Source organism: Halichoerus grypus, chromosome 2 (assembly GCF_964656455.1).
Source record: "Halichoerus grypus chromosome 2, mHalGry1.hap1.1, whole genome shotgun sequence".
In the NCBI taxonomy this organism is placed as follows: Eukaryota; Metazoa; Chordata; class Mammalia; order Carnivora; family Phocidae; genus Halichoerus; species Halichoerus grypus.
The window spans coordinates 36,307,297-36,328,241 of NC_135713.1; the positions used below are offsets into that span (position 1 = coordinate 36,307,297).

A 20,945-nucleotide genomic window follows, 5' to 3' on the forward strand; every position below is an offset into this window, starting at 1 on the left:
ATTTATCCCCTCCACAAGTAACTATTAGAATGTAGTATTTGCAAAACATTCTGTAGAACACTGATTATTCATCTGTAGTAATTCACTATCCTGGGATGTAACTCTGTATCATGCCAACTTCTTTCTTTGGATTATTATATATCGTATAAAGACATTTTGAACAGTATGGAGAATTTAGGATTAGAAAAACACCCTCAAAATCAACCTACTTATTGACATCTTGTTTGGTGAAATTGTATGAAAAAATTATTTTGGAAAAAATTGAAAGCATGTGCTGGAGAGGAGCCTGGTAAATTCAAAATATGGAAAGAAAGATCATGAAATTATTAGCATTCCTTATCCTCAGGTGGTGGAATATGGGGTGATTTCTTTGCACTTTTAAATTTGGGGGAATATGTTGCAATGATTGGTGTGGTTTTTTTTTTTTTTTTTTAGAGCAATATCTTAATGTATTTAAACATAAAGTAATTATGTTCATTTTTATAAAGAAATTGAAAAAAAGAAGGAAATTGAAACTACATAGAACTGTGTAAAGTAACAAGTGAAATTTTTTCTCCTTTCCCCCAACCTTGGCATTCTCTGTATTTCCCTTCAGACTTGTAAAGTTTTTATATTCATATACCTGCATATATAGTTGGTTTTGCTTGCGTGCTCGTGTGTATGGGCAATTATATAATTATATTACACAGCTTCAGGAGATGTCATTCAGGTGGTACCTGGTTAGTAAGTCTTAAGATGCTCTATTATAGAAAAGGATATCTTGAAAGGTCTAATCACCAGGTAAATATTAACCAGGCCCATCTAATCGCTTTGCCTGCGTTCATGCTCTTTCAACCACAGCAAGTTGTTTCTCAGGGTTCCACCCCAACCTTTTCCAGAACACATGCCCTAAGAGCACCAGGTGGACTTTGTAGGCCTTTTTTGACCCAGCCTCAGAAGTCACATGGTGGCACTTCCCACATATGCTATGGGTCAGAACAGTCACAAGCCCCTGCATTTTTGAGGGGTGGGGAATTAGTCCCCAAAGGAAAATGTGGCAAAGTCACGTTGTAGAAAAGCCTATGGCTTGAGAAATATTGTTGCAATGATCTTTGAAATACAATATGCCAAAACAACACTAAGAAAATAAACACCAGGGATGCCTGGGTGGCTGAGTCGGTTAAGTGTCTGCCTTCGGCTCGGATCATGATCCCAGGGTCCTGGGATCGAGCCCCGCATTGGGCTCCCTGCTCAGTGTGGGGAGCCTGCTTCTCCCTCTGCCTCTTCCCCCTGCTTGTGCTCTCTCTCTTTCTCTGACAAATAAATATATAAAATCTTAAAAAAAAAAAAAAGAAAAGAAAAGAAAAGAAACACCAGGAAGAATAAGATAATATAGGAAATAGAATAATATAATTCAAAGGAGAAAACAAATTAAAACCAGCATAAATCAGATTCTAAATCTCATTAAAACGTAACACAATAAAAAACTAAAATAAAACCAGTTTAAGAAAATACATCCTCAGCACTGATAAGGAAAAACATACCAAGTCATCAAGTACTGTGAAGTAGCTTCGTAGTTGGCTTTCAGGCTGCAAGTGAAGGGGGTGGAGAGCGGCACAGCCTCTCTGAGGATAACAGCCTTTGCCTTCTCCCAGAAGTGCACGTCTGAAACCCTTGGCCTTGTACCTCAGCCCGACCTTCTCCACCTCTGCCCCTTTGGGGGATATATTTCTGACTTTGAAAGAGTTACATCCACACCATTTGCAATTCATTCATTCTCATCAAGCCTTTATTGAAACAGCAACAACAACAACAAAAAGATCAACATACTTCTCCATTTCTGGACAGTAGATGGGCATTTCCAAATGAAGTATAGAAAAATATCTATCTATTCTAAAACAGACATGAATCTTAAGTTCTGTTTTGTCTAAATTCTGTCACAGTAAAAAGTCATGGCATTAACAGAGTAAGCTCAAACTTGTGAGGATCACAGACAAAAGAACTTGCATAAATGTTCTTTATTAGATGATACAGTAAATTCTACACAGAATTAAATATAGATCAACAACTCATGAAGTTAAGTTTCAGTATAAATGTATTTTTCTGACCTTGTTCATGTTTCCCGCTCCTTACCTTCTCGTTCTACTAACCAGATGGTAAGGATGAAAGTTTAAGCTCTACCAGCCTTTTAAAACCAAGTTTTAAGAATTTTCTAAATCTATCAATCAGTTTTATGCAAGAGAATTTCCTTTTTTTTTTTTTTAAAGATTTTATTTATTTATTTGTCAGGGAGAGAGAGACTGAGACTGAAAGAGAGCACAAGCAGGGGGAACTCCAGGCAGAGGGAGAAGCAGGCCCCCTGCCGAGCAGGGAGCCTGACGCGGGACTCGATCCCAGGACTCTGGGATCATGACCCGAGCCGAAGGCAGACGCTTAACTGACTGAGCCACCCAGGTGTCCCGCAAGAGAATTTCCTATCCCTGTCTTCAGTACAGAGAAAACCAAGCTGGCTTGTCTACACTCTTAACACCCTCGGGACTTCCCCAAACCCACCGACTTCCCAGGGCACAGCAGCTGCTCCTCCTGGAGCCCACTGTGGCCATCCGTGGCCCGAGGCAGTGAGGTCTTCACCTCCGGTGGAACTTTGCAGTGCCCCTGGATCGTATTTGAGGGGTACCACCCGGCTTTGTCCCTCAATTATGATTTTGCTGGTGTTTTTCAGGGATGAACAAGAAGCAGAAGGTGACAGCCAAAGATGAGCCGGCGTCCAGCAGTAAAAGCAACAGTGCATCACAGGTGTCGTAGTGACTCGAGTGGCTGATGGGATGAGGGAGCTCGGGCTTCCTTAGCCAGCAGGGCTTCAATAAGCACTCAGGCGTTTTAAGTCTGCAGAATTATTTTAAGCGGCCATTACTCGCAAAGGTGTAAAACCGACCCTAAAATGCAATAATCGAAATGCCTTTATTCAGTCAATATTCAGCAAGTCTTTATTAAGCTCCTACTGTAATGTTAGAGATTCCTGGGCAGTGGGCTCTAGTGACAAATCAAAAATAGAACCAAACACAATAGAGAATTCCTTAGGGAGCCTCCATTCTATTGAGTGGCTATGGATAAATGAAGTGTATGTTTAGAGAGAAAGAATGCTAGATGGTAGAGAAAAATGGAGAAAAGTCAAGGGAAAGGGCTGTTGAGTACTGTGGGATGGAAGGTGGGACCAGAATGAGTGTAGCCTGGGGTGGTCGGGAAAGAACACTCCGTCTGAGGTTATTTTGCGGAGACCTATAGGCAGTGAATGCATGAGCCAATTGGGAGAAAGAACATTCCAGGCAGAGAAGAGACCAAGCACAGATCCCTTGTTGTTTCAGTGGAAACAACCATTCTGGACAAATGAGAAATCTACTTAATGAGTAATGTGATTTTTAAAATAAGGGGGGAAAAAAGTATAGCTGACCTAATATCTAAAAACAAAAACAAAACTACAGATTTTCTCCATGAGATTTTCTTGTAACCTCTGTAGCTTAGCTAATGGTGCTGTAAAAGTGGGTTGGTTTTGGGTAAGTTAGATGATCTGGAATAACTGATTGTAATGTTTGAAAAGATCATGCAATTTTAATTTTGTTTCCCTTGAAATGAGGATGCCGGGCTTCCAGTAAAAATAAATTTGAGTTCTAATTCTATGATGTGAGGCTGTTAAACTTTAATTGAGCGTTTTTAGTTCACTTATCTTGAGAGTGATTTAATAATGGTTATGTACAGAAATTAAATGATACAACAAATATAGCTTGACATTAAAGAATTCAAGGATATTACTGCTAGTCTAGATAGGCCTTTTTTTTTTTTTTTTTAATCTGGAGCTATCTTAGTGGCTATTATTTTTTAATGATGATGAGTTCTTTTCTCACTTGAGCAACTGCCCTATTTTCAACTCTGATTTTTAAATTCTTTTGGAATTTAGTCACAGAAAAAAGGACAGCAGTCCCAATTCCTGCAAAGCCGTAACTTAAAATGCATAGCCTTATGTGAAGGTAAGTTGAAAGTTTTACCAACCTCATAGCATTAATTCTCTATGTTATCTGTGTTTAAGAATTTTACTATATTTCCAAAACGCTCAACATGGGTTAGTGAAAGCATTATTCCTTGTGACCTTCTCTAAGGGCACAGATGGAAAACAGGTACAATAGAGATCGTAAAGGTGAAAAACAAAGCAGAATTGGCAAGAATTCAGACAGTGCTGTATTTTATTCTTGGCAGATACCTCAGAATGGTAATTATATTTTTCTGATCAAGTATTGCAAATTTCTTTTGTGAATATGCCGCCTTCCTCTTTAAGTTGGTTTTTGAATGTATAATACCATGAAAAATGTGAAAGATGAACCAAGCACTAAGGAGAGAACCCAACAGGTCTTTCTGCTTCTACACCGAAATTATTCCTCTATTCTGAACTTGAAGTAGACAAATTGATAGGTGATTTGCAAGATCATATGCTTTTCTTTGTTCTTTCTATATAAAATCTGACCTTGACTAAAAAAGCTGGTGCTGGGAGTTTCAGTAGCCACCGTTAACTGCCTTTTAAGTCTTCAACCCTTAATAGTTAATATAGGACACGAAGTTGCTTTCTGTCTACATAGTCTCCAAGTCAGGACTATTTGCTTTTGATAATATACAAGTGATTCCCTTCCTGTTGTTACACTGATGGTGTTTGAAACATAAAATTGTCACATGACATTTTATTGTTTTTACTTACACTTTTGATAGCTTATAAGGTTAAACATTTTTCATGTGTTAGTTTGTGCATGTACTTTTTGCTTTTAGATTTCTAAGAGGAGGGATATAGTAACTTAGAATAAAATCGTTCTTTAATTTTATCTTCCACTTACAGTGATCACCTCACCTGACCTGCACAAACATGGAGAGATATGGGTCGTCCCAAATACTGATCATGTCTGCACACGATTCTTTTTTGTGTAAGTGTGAAGGTTCAAATTTGTATGTTACTGTCTTCTCCATGAATGAGGTAGTAGTGACTACATTATTATTTGGTCACTTTAGCTGCCAGTAGGTAACAGACAGGTAGTTTCTCATCATCTGAATGTTTCTGTTTTATTTTAATGAGCTGTAAAAAACAGAATGATATTTAAATGCTGTTAACTTAGAAGAAATGAAGAAAAACATCTGTCTCTTTAATGATCTATGTGTGCATATATATACACACATATGTATATGTGTGTAGATAGACATACACATACAGATAGATGTAACATATATATACACATATGTACACATACACATATATCTTTAGTTATTTATGGATTTAAAAAATATTATAACTAGGAATGAAGAAGACAATAATGAGAATGTCCTGTCCCTATAAGAGGTTGATGATCTGGGGCGCCTGGGTGGCTTAGTCGTTAAGCGTCTGCCTTTGGCTCAGGTCATGATCTCAGGGTCCTGGGATCGAGCCCCGCATTGGGCTCCCTGCTCAGTGGGGAGTCTGCTTCTCCCTCTCCCTCTGCCCTCCACAACCAGCCCCCTGAATGCACTCTCTCTCCCTCTCAAATAAAATAAAATATTAAAAAAAAAGCTGATGATGTGCATTTCATATAACATAGGCTGGCAGTGCAGGACAGATTGATGTGGATTTTTTGACACAGCTGTATCATAAGAGCTGCAAGAAAATATAATCACATTATTTTTCATATCTAAGTAAATAATGTGTGCAGTAGACCTATCTGATTTTCACCCACCCATACTTGACTCCCAACCCTTTCCCTGCCTATCTCTTCCTCATCCATGGTCCTATCCCAGGAAGGACCTCAGGGAAGAACAGAGTATAGCTGTTTTGTACTTTTTTTACATAGTCTTCTAAAGAGAAGATGGAAAAAAAGCACTGGCTTGTTTTATAAGCCATGTCAAAATGACTGCCTCAGATTGCTTGAGTATATAGTGTTATCTACGGCATGCTGTGCCAGCAGCATTTGATCTGTTAGCTTATTGGCAAACTGTTCACAACGTAAATTTTACTAACTGTCAGGTTTTCTTTGGGATAGTATGAAAACTGTGACTTTCTTATGATACTGATTTATGTATTATGCATTTATGTATCTTCTGTATTTTTGATACATATTAATACATACATATTGTGACACATATATGTATCTGTAGATTTCTTTCTTCATGGCCAGGCAGCCGTGAGTATGGTAGACGGAGCCTGCTTTGGTTAGACATTTTGTGTCCAGGCTCACCAGTCAGGTGACCCTAGCCACGTGGCATGACCCCTCTGAGCTTTATCAGTAGGTACAATAAAGCATCATTGGTAGGTACAGTAGCACGCTATGTCTACCTTACCAGGCAGAATCCCGACAGGAAACCTGTGGCCCATGAGAAATATCATAATTTCTATCACCCACAAGTAGATTGCTTAAAAAGGTGTGGTTTATAGGGGCACCATGGTCTACTGTAGTAACCTGGATCTAGCAGCACCAGTGGGGTTCTACATCCCCAGGGCCAAAAGGACAAGGACAAGAAACAGTTCTCAGAACCCTATAGGAGAACCCTTACTATTTCAGCAGCTTTGAAAGGAGCTGGAGCCTTCAGCTGAAGGACTTAGGTAGCCCAATGTGACCTTAATGGGCCTGGACCCAAGGGAAACCTGGACTTTACCCCCCTGCCAGTGTCCTGCTGGGACTCCCCATTGGTCAAACCCTGCCAGAAAGTAGAGGGCAAGTGAGCTTATTGATAGAGTCCATACAGGTCAGCCTCCTGGGTCAGAATGCAAGGTAGAGAAGGATGCCACGTGGATCTGAGGGTTCCTAGGGAAGCTATCTGCATGCGATTTTAAGATTCTTATGAGGACAAAGTTAGCACAGTGCAGGTCTTCATTGAAAGGCACTCACTAGGAGTGCCTGGGTGGCTCAGCTGATTGGGTGTCTGCCTTTAGCTCATGATATCAGGGTCCTGGGATTGAGCCCCACATCAGGCTCCCTGCTCAGTGGGAAGTCTGCTTCTCCCTCTCCCTCCATGCTCTCATGCTCTCTCTCAAATAAAGAAATAAAAATCTTAAAAAGGGGGGGGCACTCATTAAATTTCCCCCTCTTTCTTGACCATCATGACTATTATCCATTGTTAGAAGATTGGCCTTCCAAAAGACACATCTAATCACAAAGTTATCTGATTGAGTGACCTTATGATTTAGATGGAAAAGGAACTCCAAAATCCCTTCCTTAGCCTGATGTTAATCAGTTAATTTACTCCTCTTAGTATCTTGCTAAAGTTCAAATTTATTAAGCTAAATAAACAACTTTAGGCAGTAGGCATTTAAACGTTATTTCTTTGAAATTTTACATAAATTTTATGTAAAATAAATCTGTAGGGATGTATGTGTTGTGTGTGTGTGTGTGTGTCTGGAGAGATGGATTTCTGTATTTATTAGAAGAAAAAAATGAGGAAAGACCATCTGAAGAAAAGAGAATAAGATTCTTCCAGTATACTTAGATACTTTCCAAATAGTGTAAAGAAAAAAAAACTATTAAGATAATGATTTTCATTTCTTTATAAATATAGATGAGATTTCATCCTTTTTCTCTGCACCCTCAGGAGAGAAGAGACTAATTAAGGAAAATTGATAAGATTCAAACACATCAGAAGGAGAATCCATTCACTAATTAATGTACATTCTAATTACAACCATCAGCTTCTTTGTAAAAGATATAATCACAGAGTTCTATGAGTGATGTGCCTCCCCAGTGAGTGGTAACATCTAGGAAAAGATAAATTGATGAGAAAGAAGTGAGTTATCACAAGTATACTGTTATCAGACAGAAAATCTTATTTTCTTGTTCTCATTTTGTTCTGATTTTTTAAATTAACATTATCTAATTGCTTATGTTAGAAGTTTGGCCTGATGACTAGGATATAAATTACTGTGGCTTCCGGGGCGCCTGGGTGGCTCAGTTGGTTAAGTGACTGCCTTCGGCTCAGGTCATGATCCTGGAGTCCCTGGATCAAGTCCCGCATCGGGCTCCCTGCTCGGCAGGGAGTCTGCTTCTCCGTCTGACCCTCCCCCTTCTCATGTGCTCTCTCTCATTCTCTCTCTCTCAAATAAATAAATAAAATCTTAAAAAAAAAAATTACTGTGGCTTCCTTTTTTAATCTATTATTAAGTGAAACTACGAAAAATCAAAATAATTTCCATGCTAATCTGATTTCTAGAATGGTGATAATAAAACAGGTGCTTAGTATCCTGACCGTACTCTTTCCAGCAAGTAAACAACAACACAGAATGAGAGAAGAATTGGGGGGATATTTTAGGGAACAGACTACTGTATCAAAAAAAAATTTGAAAGTAAAATTTAAAGGAAGATATCACTTAGAAAAAAAGGAATAAGTTTGAAAACTTTTGTTGGATAATTTCAAAATGAATAAACTTAAATTTTAATGCTTCCGGCAAAACGTAATAATTCAGATGTTATAAACAGATTCTAGCCAATTCTAGGAATTGTTGAGAAAATTTGGTTTCATTAGTCGCCTTGAGACACATGTAGAAATAAGGCAACAGTTTTTAAAAAGGGCAAGAAGCTGGGCTTAAGAGGAGGTGCAAAAAGCAAATGGACATATCGTGCTCTAGTCACAGTCAACAAAAATGTTTATTTCACAGCGAATGGGGAGTTTTAGAGCAAGAGAGGAAGACTTACTGTTGGCTATTTTCCATGAGTAGGATTAAATAATAAAATCAAAGAGAAGGTAGTTGATAATTTGGCAAGTTAACAGAGTAGGTGTGTCTTGTGTCATGGTCTCCCCCGAGGCTACCCATCCTCCCCACCCCCCGCTGTAGTGAAAACCGTTAGAGGTAAGAGTATATGACTTCTCTTTCAACTCTCTGGGACCAAGGGAAGGTTAAGAACTGCTAGGCTTGCGTATCTTGCTTATTTGATGTTACAGCCTACCTGTTCAATGCTTCAGTGTCTCATTGATTTAGAGCAGGCAGGTCTGCAAAATCAGTTGTTTCCATATTTTGTCTATTAGCTAAATTTAAGGTATACAGCCCCTCCTATTTTTCAAGACCGACATTCAATAAGTTCAGAAACTTAAGAACAGGAAGGACCAAATCAGACAAGTCTGCAGAAAAGAGATAGGGGATATTTTCAGGTTCTTGAGTCTGGCAGATCTCAGTGCTAAATAAATTTCAGGAATTCTTATCCAAAATCTATCTTTTAAGGTTCAGCTCAAATACCACTTCTTCCAGGAAGCTCCTAATCAAAAGTAATCTCTCTTCCTGGTGTTCCTGCAGCTGACACTGCAGAACTTCGATTTAAAATTTAGTTTTTTCTTGTATCGGACTTTTCCATGAGGCTGTCAAGTCTGAAAGGGCTGACTCCTACTTTTGCTTTTCATTTACTATCCTGATGCCCTGCAGCACCTCCCCTGGTACCGGATGCATGGCTGCCTATCAGTACATTTTTAATGAATGAACAAAGATGAAGCTAAAAGGATAATATTTTGGATTATGTATGGTTTTTATTTTTGGTAAAAGTTTGAAATCTATCTAAAGAGATGGATACAAGAAAAATGTGTAAAATAAGAACTGTATAATGGCCATTCAGTGAAAAGAAAGATAACTTTCATCGTGATTTTGCAAAAACAAACAAACAAAAAACAAACCAGTCTTTGAATGGGAACATAGTGAGGAGACAGACAAGTTATTTATGAAGTTGGAAGACAAGCGATTCAGTCATGGCTCAGTGAAGTTGTGTGACATCAAGCTGATACGATCGGGAACTTTGCTTTTTCACTAGCCTATAATAAATCCAGTTTCTCTGTCTGCAACCCAGATCCATTTCCAAGATTTAAACTGCCACATCACTCTCCTGTTTAAAACTCTTTAGGAGCTGCTTGCTTCTTATAAGATAAAGTCCAATCTCCTTTACAAAGGGAGCCAACTCACTCCCCAGCCTTTTGTTCTTCCTTCAGCACCACTGCATTGGAAGGTCAAGGAGATCTAGCCCCTAGCCTCACGACCCCCAGTTTTCATCACCCACAATTTCTCACCTCCAGATATTATGCTTCATGACCTCAACTGTAGGCTATGATCCCCACACTTCCATGCTTTTCCTCTTTCCTTTCTCCAGTAAATCTAGACTCTTTCTTCCTCTCTTCCCTCACACTAATTTATCTGATTCCTACTCCTCTTAAATTTTAGCTATGCCTTCCCTCCTCCCAGAAGCTTTCCTTGACTCCGTTGTGCTAATCCTTGGTGTTATTGTGTGGTGCCACGGGCTTGTTTTTATCATTGGGTTATTCTTTCTTATATAGGGTCTTCTCCATTATTCTGCATACATTTTTGAGGTCGGGGACTGTATGGCTCATTTGTCTTTGTGTGCCTAGCACAGTGCTTGGCAGAGAAGTAGGAATGAATGAAATGCCCACACTTAACTGTTTGCTAGGTATTTTCTCTCAAAATGTCTGCTCCTGCCTTGAAATCAATATGTACAAAGTGAAACCCATTATTGCTAAATTCCCGAGTCAAATTCTTGGCTTCTCCAATCTACGCAGTAATTTTACCCAAAGACACTTGCAACCCTGAGCTATAGTTTTTAATGTCTTTTTCCTTGTACACTATAGTCATCAGCCCCCATGTGTATCTTTACACAGTTTTCTCCTTTCAATACCATTGATTCCATGGATATTTCATTCTCTGCCCCAGAGTCCATCAAAAGATCACTAGTTTTTCTCCAGGCTTCTAATTTCATCATTGCTCCTAATCTATCTTGTACAATACCAAATTTATTAACCATTAACATTATTACACTAGTGATAACTATTCATTGTATAGAAACTGAAATCAAAGGTAAGCAAAAAAGAACGTCACCCATAATATCCCCACTTGGAATTAACTACAGTTAATCTTTGATGTATAGCCTACATTTCTATGCATATAAATTTTTTAAGATCATACTACTTATATCACACTAATATTCCTAAAGCAGAGTCTTGATTATATCTTGTTCATACACTCTGGTAGTATTTAACAAATAAAGACATGACATTCCACAACACAGAGCCCATTTTATCTTCCTTCAATGACCCATACAGACCATTGATTAAATAAAATTATTATCCTAGGTGTTTCTTGAACACAACTTGGAATTATTTTTCCCACTACTGTGCCTTTGCTCAGTCATTCCACATGATGGGCCTTCCTGCCCGCTCAGCCTTAGCTGATCTCCCAAGGCTCAACTACATAGTCTTTCTCCATGGGATCTTTCCTGATATCCCAGTCAGACATGATGTCTGTCTTTACTCTAAATTTTACTCGTCCTTGCTCGTCCTAAAATTGCTTGTCCTTGCTGCCCGTCTTACAGTTATTTGCATAACTCTATTATCTTCCCTAGTAAAATGCAAATTCTGTTCGCAGAAACGCTTAACACATAGTGCATGAGAACAGTGACAAAGGCCGAACGTTCCAACGTGATGAAGAAATTGTACATGGGTGATGATGTAGACAACGCTCTTATAGCATCAGATACCTTAAGGAACTTTGGAGAAGTCCTGGATATCATTCGTTCACAGTGAATTTCTCCTCTCTATTGCTAATGAAAAACAATGCTATCATTTCTGGGTTCCAGATTCAGGGAGTCCGAAAACAAATTGACGTGTGCCATTCTTTAAGCTGCTACATCAGTTTGGAAATAGAACTTGTCAATACATTCAAAAGTTTTTATCCAGGAAATTTCCTAACATATCCAGAGAGTTCCGGACAGCTAAATTCCCTCTGTTGTTCTCTTTCCTTCTCAAAGTTTTTAAGCAAATTGGCTTATTTTTTAATTAAAATTTTAGTAATCTTTTTTTTTTTAATTATAGTTTTTTGGTTTTTTTTGTTTTTTTTTGTTTTGTTTTTTTTTAAGATTTTATTTATTTGTGAGAGAGAGAATGAGAGACAGAGAACACGAGAGGGAGGAGGGTCAGAGGGAGAAGCAGACTCCCTGCTGAGCAGGGAGCCCGATGTGGGACTCGATCCCAGGACTCCAGGATCATGACCTGAGCCGAAGGCAGTCGCTTAACCAACTGAGCCACCCAGGCGCCCTAAAATTTTAGTAATCTTTTAATGCTCCTGGGAACTTAAGTAATTTTTGTCTCCTTTTAGATGGTTTCATTTTTCCTTCTTCAGAAAACCCCAGTCAAGTGTATCATTTTCCCTATTGATACCATTCTTGCTCCATTTCTTTTTTTTTTTTTAATTTTTAAAAGATTTTATTTATTTGCCAGAGAGAGAGAGAGCACAAGCAGGGGGAGCGGCAAGCAAAGGGAGAAGCAGGCTCCTTGCTAATAAGCAAGGAGCCCGATGTGGGACTCGATCCCAGGACCCTGAGATCATGACCTGAGCCGAAGGCAGATGCCTAACCATCCAAGCCACCCAGGCGCCCCACTCCATTTCCTTTTTTTTAATCTTGTTGCTTTCTGGACATAAATGAACTTCACTGTTAAATTAGCAATTGTTTGTCTGTAATACTAATAAATAGCTGCAAAGTATTCTGTATGCCATATTGTAGTAAATGCCCTATGCCACTAGTAATGCATATATCTAAACGCTGCCAGTTGACTCAGGCAAATGGTAGTTTGTCTTTCCTTTATTATTATATATGCTTCATAGTTTAAGACATCTGAATGCCTGTGGCCAGTTTTATCCTTCCAACCCACAACTGTTATGCTTCCTCGTGGGCTTCATAGACAATGGACGAATATGCATTTTTCTTAATACTTTTTTTTTAAAGATTTTATTTATTTATTTATTTATTTGACAGAGCGAGAGAGAGAGAGAGAGAGAGCACAAGTAGGCAGAGCAACAGGCAGAGGGAGAGAGAAACAGACTCCCCGCCCAGCAGGCAGCCCGACATGGGGCTCGATCCCAGGATCCTGGGATCATGACCTGAGCTGAAGGCAGCCGAATAACCGACTGAGCCACCCAGGCGCCCCAATACTTTCGATCTCCATCTCAGTCTCTCACTCTTGCTCTCTACTCTCCGTTTGCTTTTGCCCTGGGCTCTTTCTATCCTAAATTATTGTTTGTTTAAAGGATGTGAGTCTCATCTTCTCTCCATTAACTACTAATGCTTTTCAGGTGTCAATGAGCACGTAGTATTTGGGGATAGCAAACCCTTCCATTTGATGGAAATAGAGTGTTGGGGTAGTGGGACATGACTGGAGGGGAAGTTCAGGTTTGGGTTACGAAGGTCCCTGGTGCACTATGCCAGTGACATTGGATTTTTGTCCTGCAAGTGACGTGCAGGCCATTTGTATCACTCTAGCGAGAGCAGAAAACAGCCTTCTAGGAGGGACGGTGGGGCTAAGTATGGAGACCGAGAGATCAGTTACAGTGTTCTTACAGTCGTCTAGGTCAGTGTTTCTCACTCCAAAAGAAAACGTATTTGACATTGTGACTTGGGAAAAAACAATGCTTACTTTGTGTGGTGCATTCAGTATTCTGTGTCCTATCCTATTCTAGTTTCACTGAAAAATGCTAGCCCAGACAATCTAAGTTAATTTCAGAACCCGCTAATTGTACGTAACCAGCAACTTGAAAATCACTTATTTAGACGAATGATAATGAAGCCATAAACGGAGGTAATGGCATCAAATGGAGAGAAGATGCACCTGGCAATAATTAGGAAAACAGAAGCAAGATAACTTGGTGATTTATTGGATTTAGGCACATGGAAGAGCCAAGAATGACCGAAGTTCTCTTGTTGAGAGACTGGGTAGATGATGGTACTCCAAACTGAGATTTTGATAGAGGTAAAAAAGCAGACTTGGGGTTAAAAAATTAAGCAATTTTGAATACACTAGATTTGTGATTTCTGTGGGGAAATTATAGTTAGGGAAGGATGTAAGGATTAGAGATATAGTTTAGGAATCAGCATGTGGGTGATGATTAAAGCAGCGGGAGAGACTGAAATAATTGAGAGTTTGCATATCATGAAAAGAGAAAACACTGAGAGTGAATTGTGGATAAAGCCAGCATTGAAATGGGAGGCCAGGGAAGAGGACGCAATGAAGGAAACAGAATTAATAATCAAAGGACCAACTAGGGAGTGAAGAGATAATATCGCTTCAGGGAAAAGAGCAGTCAACTATCACATACGGCAGACGTAGCAGGTAGAATCTGAATTCTTCACATAAGAGGCCACGGGTAACCGTTGTCCACACTTTCAGTAGAGTGGTAGGGTCGGAAGAATGATTGCAGTGGGTTGAGGAAAACATGAGCAGTTAGAATGTATTGTAGACAAATCTCAAAGGTCAGCTTTGAATTGAAAGGAATAGAGCTGGTAGCACGCAGGTACCAGTTAAGCCAAGACTGTCTTACTCAGCTTTGCGTCCAGCGTACAGAGGACGCAGATGCCACGGGGCCAGAGCAAACACAAATGCGTATTAGGAAAGTGAGGAGAGATCCGTGTGGACCGGTATGTGTAACTGGCACTCTGGTTTTCTTTGTCTCTCCATCCTCTTTTTGGCAGTGTCTTTTTGCTTTCCGAAATCCAGATCCTTGAGGAACTAGCTGGATTGGCTTGGTAAATACCATCATCTCCCTCGGGATGAGCCTGCAAGCCAGGTTGCCTCCCCAGCCTTGGCTCAGCGTTATGGATGCCTTAGTTTACCCTTTGGCCCCGGGGGTAGCCAGGATGTACACAAAAACGATATAACATATTTTACTTGCCCCATAAAATGTATCTTTTATACGGTTTGCCACAAAGCTCCAAACTAGCGTTGGACATTGCTTAAAGCATTTCACTTTAACATTCTCCATTTAATTAACAGAGCACTTACAGTTTGGTCTCCTGGGAACATCATTATAAGTAGGCCGTGTACCACATATCCCTTTCTTTTCTTCACAGTAGTGCTTCACCATTGAGTGTCATAGATAAACACGTGCATGCGTGCATGTGTATGTACTTACACAGATAGAATTAACCTAGTTGATTGGCAACCGTGGGTCAGTTCTTAAAGAGTTTAAACTTGATACAAATGGAGTTATCACTAGGTGTTTGAGCAGTGGATTATGTAAGGACCTGAGTTCTCATTGCTGTATGTCATCTATTCCATTTTCCTGTATTGTGCTATTTCAGGAGAATTTTAATGTGGTGAGGAAAAGGCAGTGGTGCGCATAAATCTTTGAGACTGCTTACACCCATGGTTATCTATTTTGAAGTAATTACCACTTCTCGAAAGCTTCTGTCTTGAAGTCATTTTTACGAAGTAAAATTAATTCATCACCTATTCTACTTCTGAATCTTATCACGGAAGTTTAAAAATTCATTCTTGGAAAATTCTTTTTGCCCAAGTAAGTTTATTTGAGGACATGAATAATCATCTAATACGCAATTCTTTCTTTCTAAAGGACTTAGTAATCGCTGTCCTTTAATGTTATATTTCCACTTCTATAGCTTAGCGAAACTTAGCACACTTGCATTCTTGTGTGAAGTATCAGCACAAATAAGAATATCTTCTAGAGTCAGACTACACAGAGCCGCCAGTGATAAGGAAAAAAAGGCGGCACTGATCACAACGGAATAATAATGAGAGGGCAGGCACGGTGAAGGAGCAGTGGCAGAAAGTGAAGTCATTTCTCAGGGTGTCGCAGATCAGAAAATAAACAAATGAGTGAAGTGGGAGTGGGGCTCACAAGATTCGAACCTAAGGAACCGAAAGCTGAAGCTGGTATGTTCTTTCACGGTGGGCTTCGTAGAACAGCTGCCGTGGGAAATGCCCGCCAGGCAAAGACAAGGACAATGCTTTATGTGGGGATGAAAAAGTTAAGATTAAAAGGGAAAGAAGGAGGGAAGGAAGGAAAGAGGGAGGGAGGGAGGGGCAAATCAGGGCATGATGTAGGATAATCATGTGTTTAGTCATGCAGGCTTTTCTGCATTTGCGAACACATTATTAAATACAACTGAGAAATAACGTCTTCACTACTGAATCCCTTTGGCTATATTTTAGGTATCAAATGGCATTTCTCAGGGGGTTTAAGTGCTTTTTTTTTTTAGTGTTTCGTCTTTTTAAAAATGTCTTACGTTTCTTTTTTGTGTTTTAGCTATGAAGATGGTCAGGTTGGAGATGCGAATATTAACACACAAGAAGGAGGCATTCACAAAGAGATCCTTCGAGTAATTGGTAATCAAACTGCTACTGGTTAAAGGACCATCATTTAATTAACATGATTTGAAAGCCTTCCTCGGGTTCAAAGCTGGATTTTGAACTGAAGAAGATGATAAAATAATTTATTGTTATTATAAACAAAAGTAACCCTTTGAATACTGATTTTTTTCTTAGTATTTCTAAGTATCTTATTAAATACCTAAAATGGTATAAAATTTATCAATTGTAGGGTTATGGAATCTAGTAATAAAATTACAACAGCACTTAAACTGAAGTTTGGGTTGCTCACACAATAAACAGATTGAAAAAACAGTTTTGTGCTGATATTTTTATATTAAACTCTTTAATTGGAAATTTGGTATTATATACCGACATTTTAGGTTACCAAAATAGAACTGAGAACATTTTATAATGACGTCTAAATCTATACAGTACTTTGCAATAAGTATGTTTGCACATTCTGGTGTGCTACTTAATTAGTGGTATGAACATTCAAATGTTTTGGGGAGGGATATTTCCTATTCTCCTGTTATTTTTTTCTTATACAAAAACAATTAGGTCTTAGATGTAGTGCTTTGCCCAAGAGTATGTAATGTATATATCTATAGATTGATGCATCAAAATGTGTGATCGTGCAATTATGTGTGTATATGCACATATATGTGCTTTGACAACAGAGATGGCACGGCTCCATGATTCTATGCTCATTTGGTGAAAAGAAAATAATATTCAGTAAGCAGTAAATCTGGACATAAATCAAGACATGAGTCAAATTTACCACCATTCATTCACTGAAGATATTTAGAAACAATTTTTCTATTTGTTTACATAATTCCCCTTCAGTTAAAATTCAACTCTTTTATAATGTTATCTAACAGTTATAATTTGGGGAACACAGATGCCCCAGGTGGACTAATTCTATATTCAAATGATTATATGTTTAAAAGAAGGGCCTCAGAATTTAAACAAACGGTATATATTTTTTATTTCCTACAATGGAACATTTTTAAAATTTATTTATACCACACCAGCATTTTTTATATTTTTTCATCTAATACCTCTGCTTATTTTTTTTCGTATTGAGAAAGAAGACAAACGTTGAAGTTTCTTTTATATTAAAAGAACACAAATAAGTTTATAGAGAATAATAACACCAGCTCTTAGCATTTTCCTTTCAAGAGTCATGTGCTCATCAAAATCATTTCTGTTTCTTTGGGTCCTAAAGTTACTCTTATTCATCGTAAGTTTTAGACAGTGTTTATCTTCCTACATGATGTCTTTGGAATAAGGCCATTCATGAGAGCAGTTTAATTAGCAAGTCTACCACTCTATTCAAACCCTGAATCATTAGGCTCTTATCTGATTCTAATTTATTTAGAAAGAAAAAATAAATAAAAATGTTTAGTCATTTGCAAATATAATGTTATAACTTCTGTGTTTATTTCCGTTGGCATAAAAGGGGAGCACAAAGGTCATACTCATTGTTAAGGGTTGCTATCTAAGAAGTATTTGCTAATTGTTTGTTTTCTTATATTGTAAATAATTGATATGCCACTTATTTCTGCAAAAATAGTCTTAAAGTGGATGGGATATTAATCATTGTGATAGGATCCACTTAAAACATTGATCTGTTCTGATTTGTGCCTCTGAACTCAAAAGCCAGACTGAGGGATCGTATTGCATGGAAGGGCCAAGCTGTAGTATCTTACTTAGTGTTCTGTGACCAGATACCTGAAGACTTCACATGGGACAAGAGGACGACTTGCTTTTTTTCTGTCAAGATTCCCCAAGTCTTCCAAAAACCTTTGACTGGGTTTTAAAAACAGTTTTAAGCAACAAAATTATTTTTCAAATTAATTTTGTGGCTCGTTCGATATATAGCATCATTGTGAAGATGTACTAGCAGGATTTAGAAACTGAGGTCTTGGAGCCCGACCTGTGTGGCCTCTAGGGCCTCCAAACCACGGACCTAATCCATTAAGGTTTGACTTCACAGTTGAGTGATCTCTAAGGAGTGTAGTGTGAGAATCTGAACTGGAAGGGTAACTTGGAGGACTCAGGGGAGAGTATTTCAGGGAGGAAAAACTGGCATAATGCAAACTTCTGCTGCCAGTTCAAGAATAAAAGTAGATTAACCTCTTAGAGCAAGGGAAGTGGTTGATAGTTTTAATGCCTACTAAATATTACAGACAATAGACATCTTTTATGATAATAAAATCAGAGGTCTCCTAATGGTAATTCATTGAATGTTACTGCAATGTAGAATGACAGACTGTAAATTTGTTTTGAAAAATTAAGTTCAGAACCTTGTAAGCAAATATTCTAAGTATTAGAGCCAGTCCTTTAATTGAACTTTTGATATTGTGGTAACTATAGCATCCTGATACTTATCTTTATTTTTAAAGAATCTAATTTCAGTATCTATCATTAGTAAATGAATATCATGCTTCCAAGATCCAAGTAGGTCTTTAAAATGTAGAAGTTTGAACATTATCATGCCTTGATTCAGTCACCCCATTAAGATTACCTATTGAGATATTTGATGATTCCAAACATGGATATTGTATTGTATTTATATAATATTTGAAGTCTGTTCACTGATGCTTTGTTATAGTTATATTAATTGTGTAGCCATTACTACATAGTATTAACCCACTGAGCAAAGGTAATCATTTATTTTCATTCTTGAAGTAGGGGAAGAAGAACCTTAATTTATTTCTACTTTTTCCTGCATTACTGATTTTGTAAACATTTCACAATGAGTAATTTGTCCTCTTTCACTGTCCACTGGATTACAAAAGAGAAGAAAATGATTGAACATTCAAGAAGAGAAAAGAGTAATAATATAACCTAGTGCTAGAGAATACATTATGGGAAGGCCCTTTTGGTGCCTTACATTGCATTATGTTGAAATGATTTTTATTTTTTTTGCTCAACAAATCTCAGTCAAATGTTGGGTGTGAAGGTGGTTTTCAATTTAAAATTTAAATGAGTGCCACATCCTTAAACTTAGTATCAAATATGTGATGTAAGAAACCAATCCCAAAACTGTTGTTAATGTTCTGAATATCTCTCATTGAAAAATTTAAGAGTTTAGAAAAGACATCTCTCAATTATTCTCCACTTTGCTAAAAGAAAGGAAACTTTTAATATGCAAGTCTATGAATTTTTAATATCATTGAAAGAATTTTAGCAGTACTTCATACCATAATACCATAACTTGCCAGAGGCAGTGGTGTTTGAGAAAATTTTAAGGAAAAACTCATCCTCCTTGTTAATGTCTGGATGCCTTCATCAGATAGTAATTTAATATGTCACGAAGGGCCACTCAACCTTGGACTGTCTACCACTGAAGTATGTGGATTTCATAGTAGCACTTGAAGCACATTGTAAAAATATTAGAATGGTATTCGATTGTTCTGCTGAATTCTTCATTATAACACTACCTCAAGACAAATGACATACTGTTTGTTAAGGTAACTTGGTTTCCAGTCGAAGGAACAATAAAATTTTGCAAATGGAAATCATCAGATAATTCAGTCAAGACCATGTTGCTGGACGTAGATATTGTCAGTTACCTCCTGACATGCAGAAATGGATATTTCAGTCACTGGTGCTGAATGACATAGCTAAGACCCAGTGAGTGATGTGAAGGGGTTTCAAGGCAAAGTTTGAATATAGTTAGTTCCCTTTAAGATTGGTTTTCTCCCTGGACCAATTTTATGTCCATTCACCTAAGCCACAAACAATCGCCCACTTACAGTTAAAGGATTAAAATACTCAACTGCTTTGCCAGAATGGCAGACTGAATATTCAATTCTTTTGGCATTGAATGCCTGCTAAATTTTTGTCAGATTATATATAAATTTGATGTATATTATTGTCCAGTCAATTTTTCCTGGAGATTTTGTATACACTATGATATATTAGGATAAGTTTTTGTAGGTTAAAAGAATTTCAAATAGTTTTTAGACAAAACATATCCATGAGTGTGAAAAAGCTGTGTTGAAGAGTAGATTACATTACACATTTACCAGCAAGTCAGTAAAAAAAAATAGTGCTTATTTACATAGTCAACATAATTTAATGTTCTAAAAATATTTTCTTCAATCTGCCCAATATTTAATGTATCATTTGAGATTTAAAAAAATACAGCCACTCCTTTATGTAAACATTAAAAGATGCCTATGTTTCTTTAACTATCCAGCCTTCTTTACAATAAATTTCTTGACTTTTGTGCACAAAATAGTATTGCAACCTGCTATTTAGCCTTTGGTGCCTTAGAGTTATTATAAATATTTAACAATATGTACATAATGTAAATACTGCCAAGAGATCACTAAGGCCAAATATTTTCTCTATTCACTTTTTATTGCACTTGCTTTCTATTGCTACTTAAGCCTCTTTTATCAAGCTTTGTAATAGTTCTAACACTGTAGCCAATGTAAATGTTTACTTTCAATAAATCTGAATTTGTTCAACAAGTACGGTATATGTGGGCACTATTTTGAAAACCGGTTAGGACTTAGATATTCCTGATGATGAATCTTGCTTCTGGGGACTAGATATTTGAAATTCTCAACAAACTCTAAAAACGATGTTGCCCTTTTCACTTATAAAATACTTTTAAAATAAGAGGGAATAAGAGAAAAAAAGAAACCTTTCTTGCCAGTATTCCCCTCAAATACTTGCGATAGATTTAACTGGCCATGTTGAGTACCATTTTTATCTCAAATCCTGTCAAGAAATACAGGACTGAAACAAAAGACTTATACATTTTGTAGGTATTCTCTATAAACACTTAGGAATATCCAAAGGAG

General features: G+C 37.7%; 1 protein-coding gene across 6 annotated transcripts in view; it reads left to right on the forward strand.

Annotated features, from left to right (window-relative positions):
* PARP8 (poly(ADP-ribose) polymerase family member 8) overlaps positions 1-16,437 on the forward strand; it is a 171,565-nt gene extending 155,128 nt beyond the window's left edge. For 4 of the 6 annotated variants that reach the window (XM_036111782.2, XM_036111779.2, XM_036111780.2 and 1 more), the window contains 4 exons: positions 2,702-2,775; positions 3,935-4,004; positions 4,859-4,943; positions 16,061-16,437. In XM_036111782.2, the coding sequence (XP_035967675.1) occupies positions 2,702-2,775; positions 3,935-4,004; positions 4,859-4,943; positions 16,061-16,163 (332 nt within the window). In that variant the 3' untranslated portion in view covers positions 16,164-16,437. Of the gene's footprint in view, positions 1-2,701; positions 2,776-3,934; positions 4,005-4,133; positions 4,816-4,858; positions 4,944-15,095; positions 15,311-16,060 lie in introns of those variants that run through there. The other 2 variants (XR_013445540.1, XM_036111781.2) reach the window with 2 other exon arrangements.
* The last annotated feature ends 4,508 nt before the right edge of the window (positions 16,438-20,945 follow it).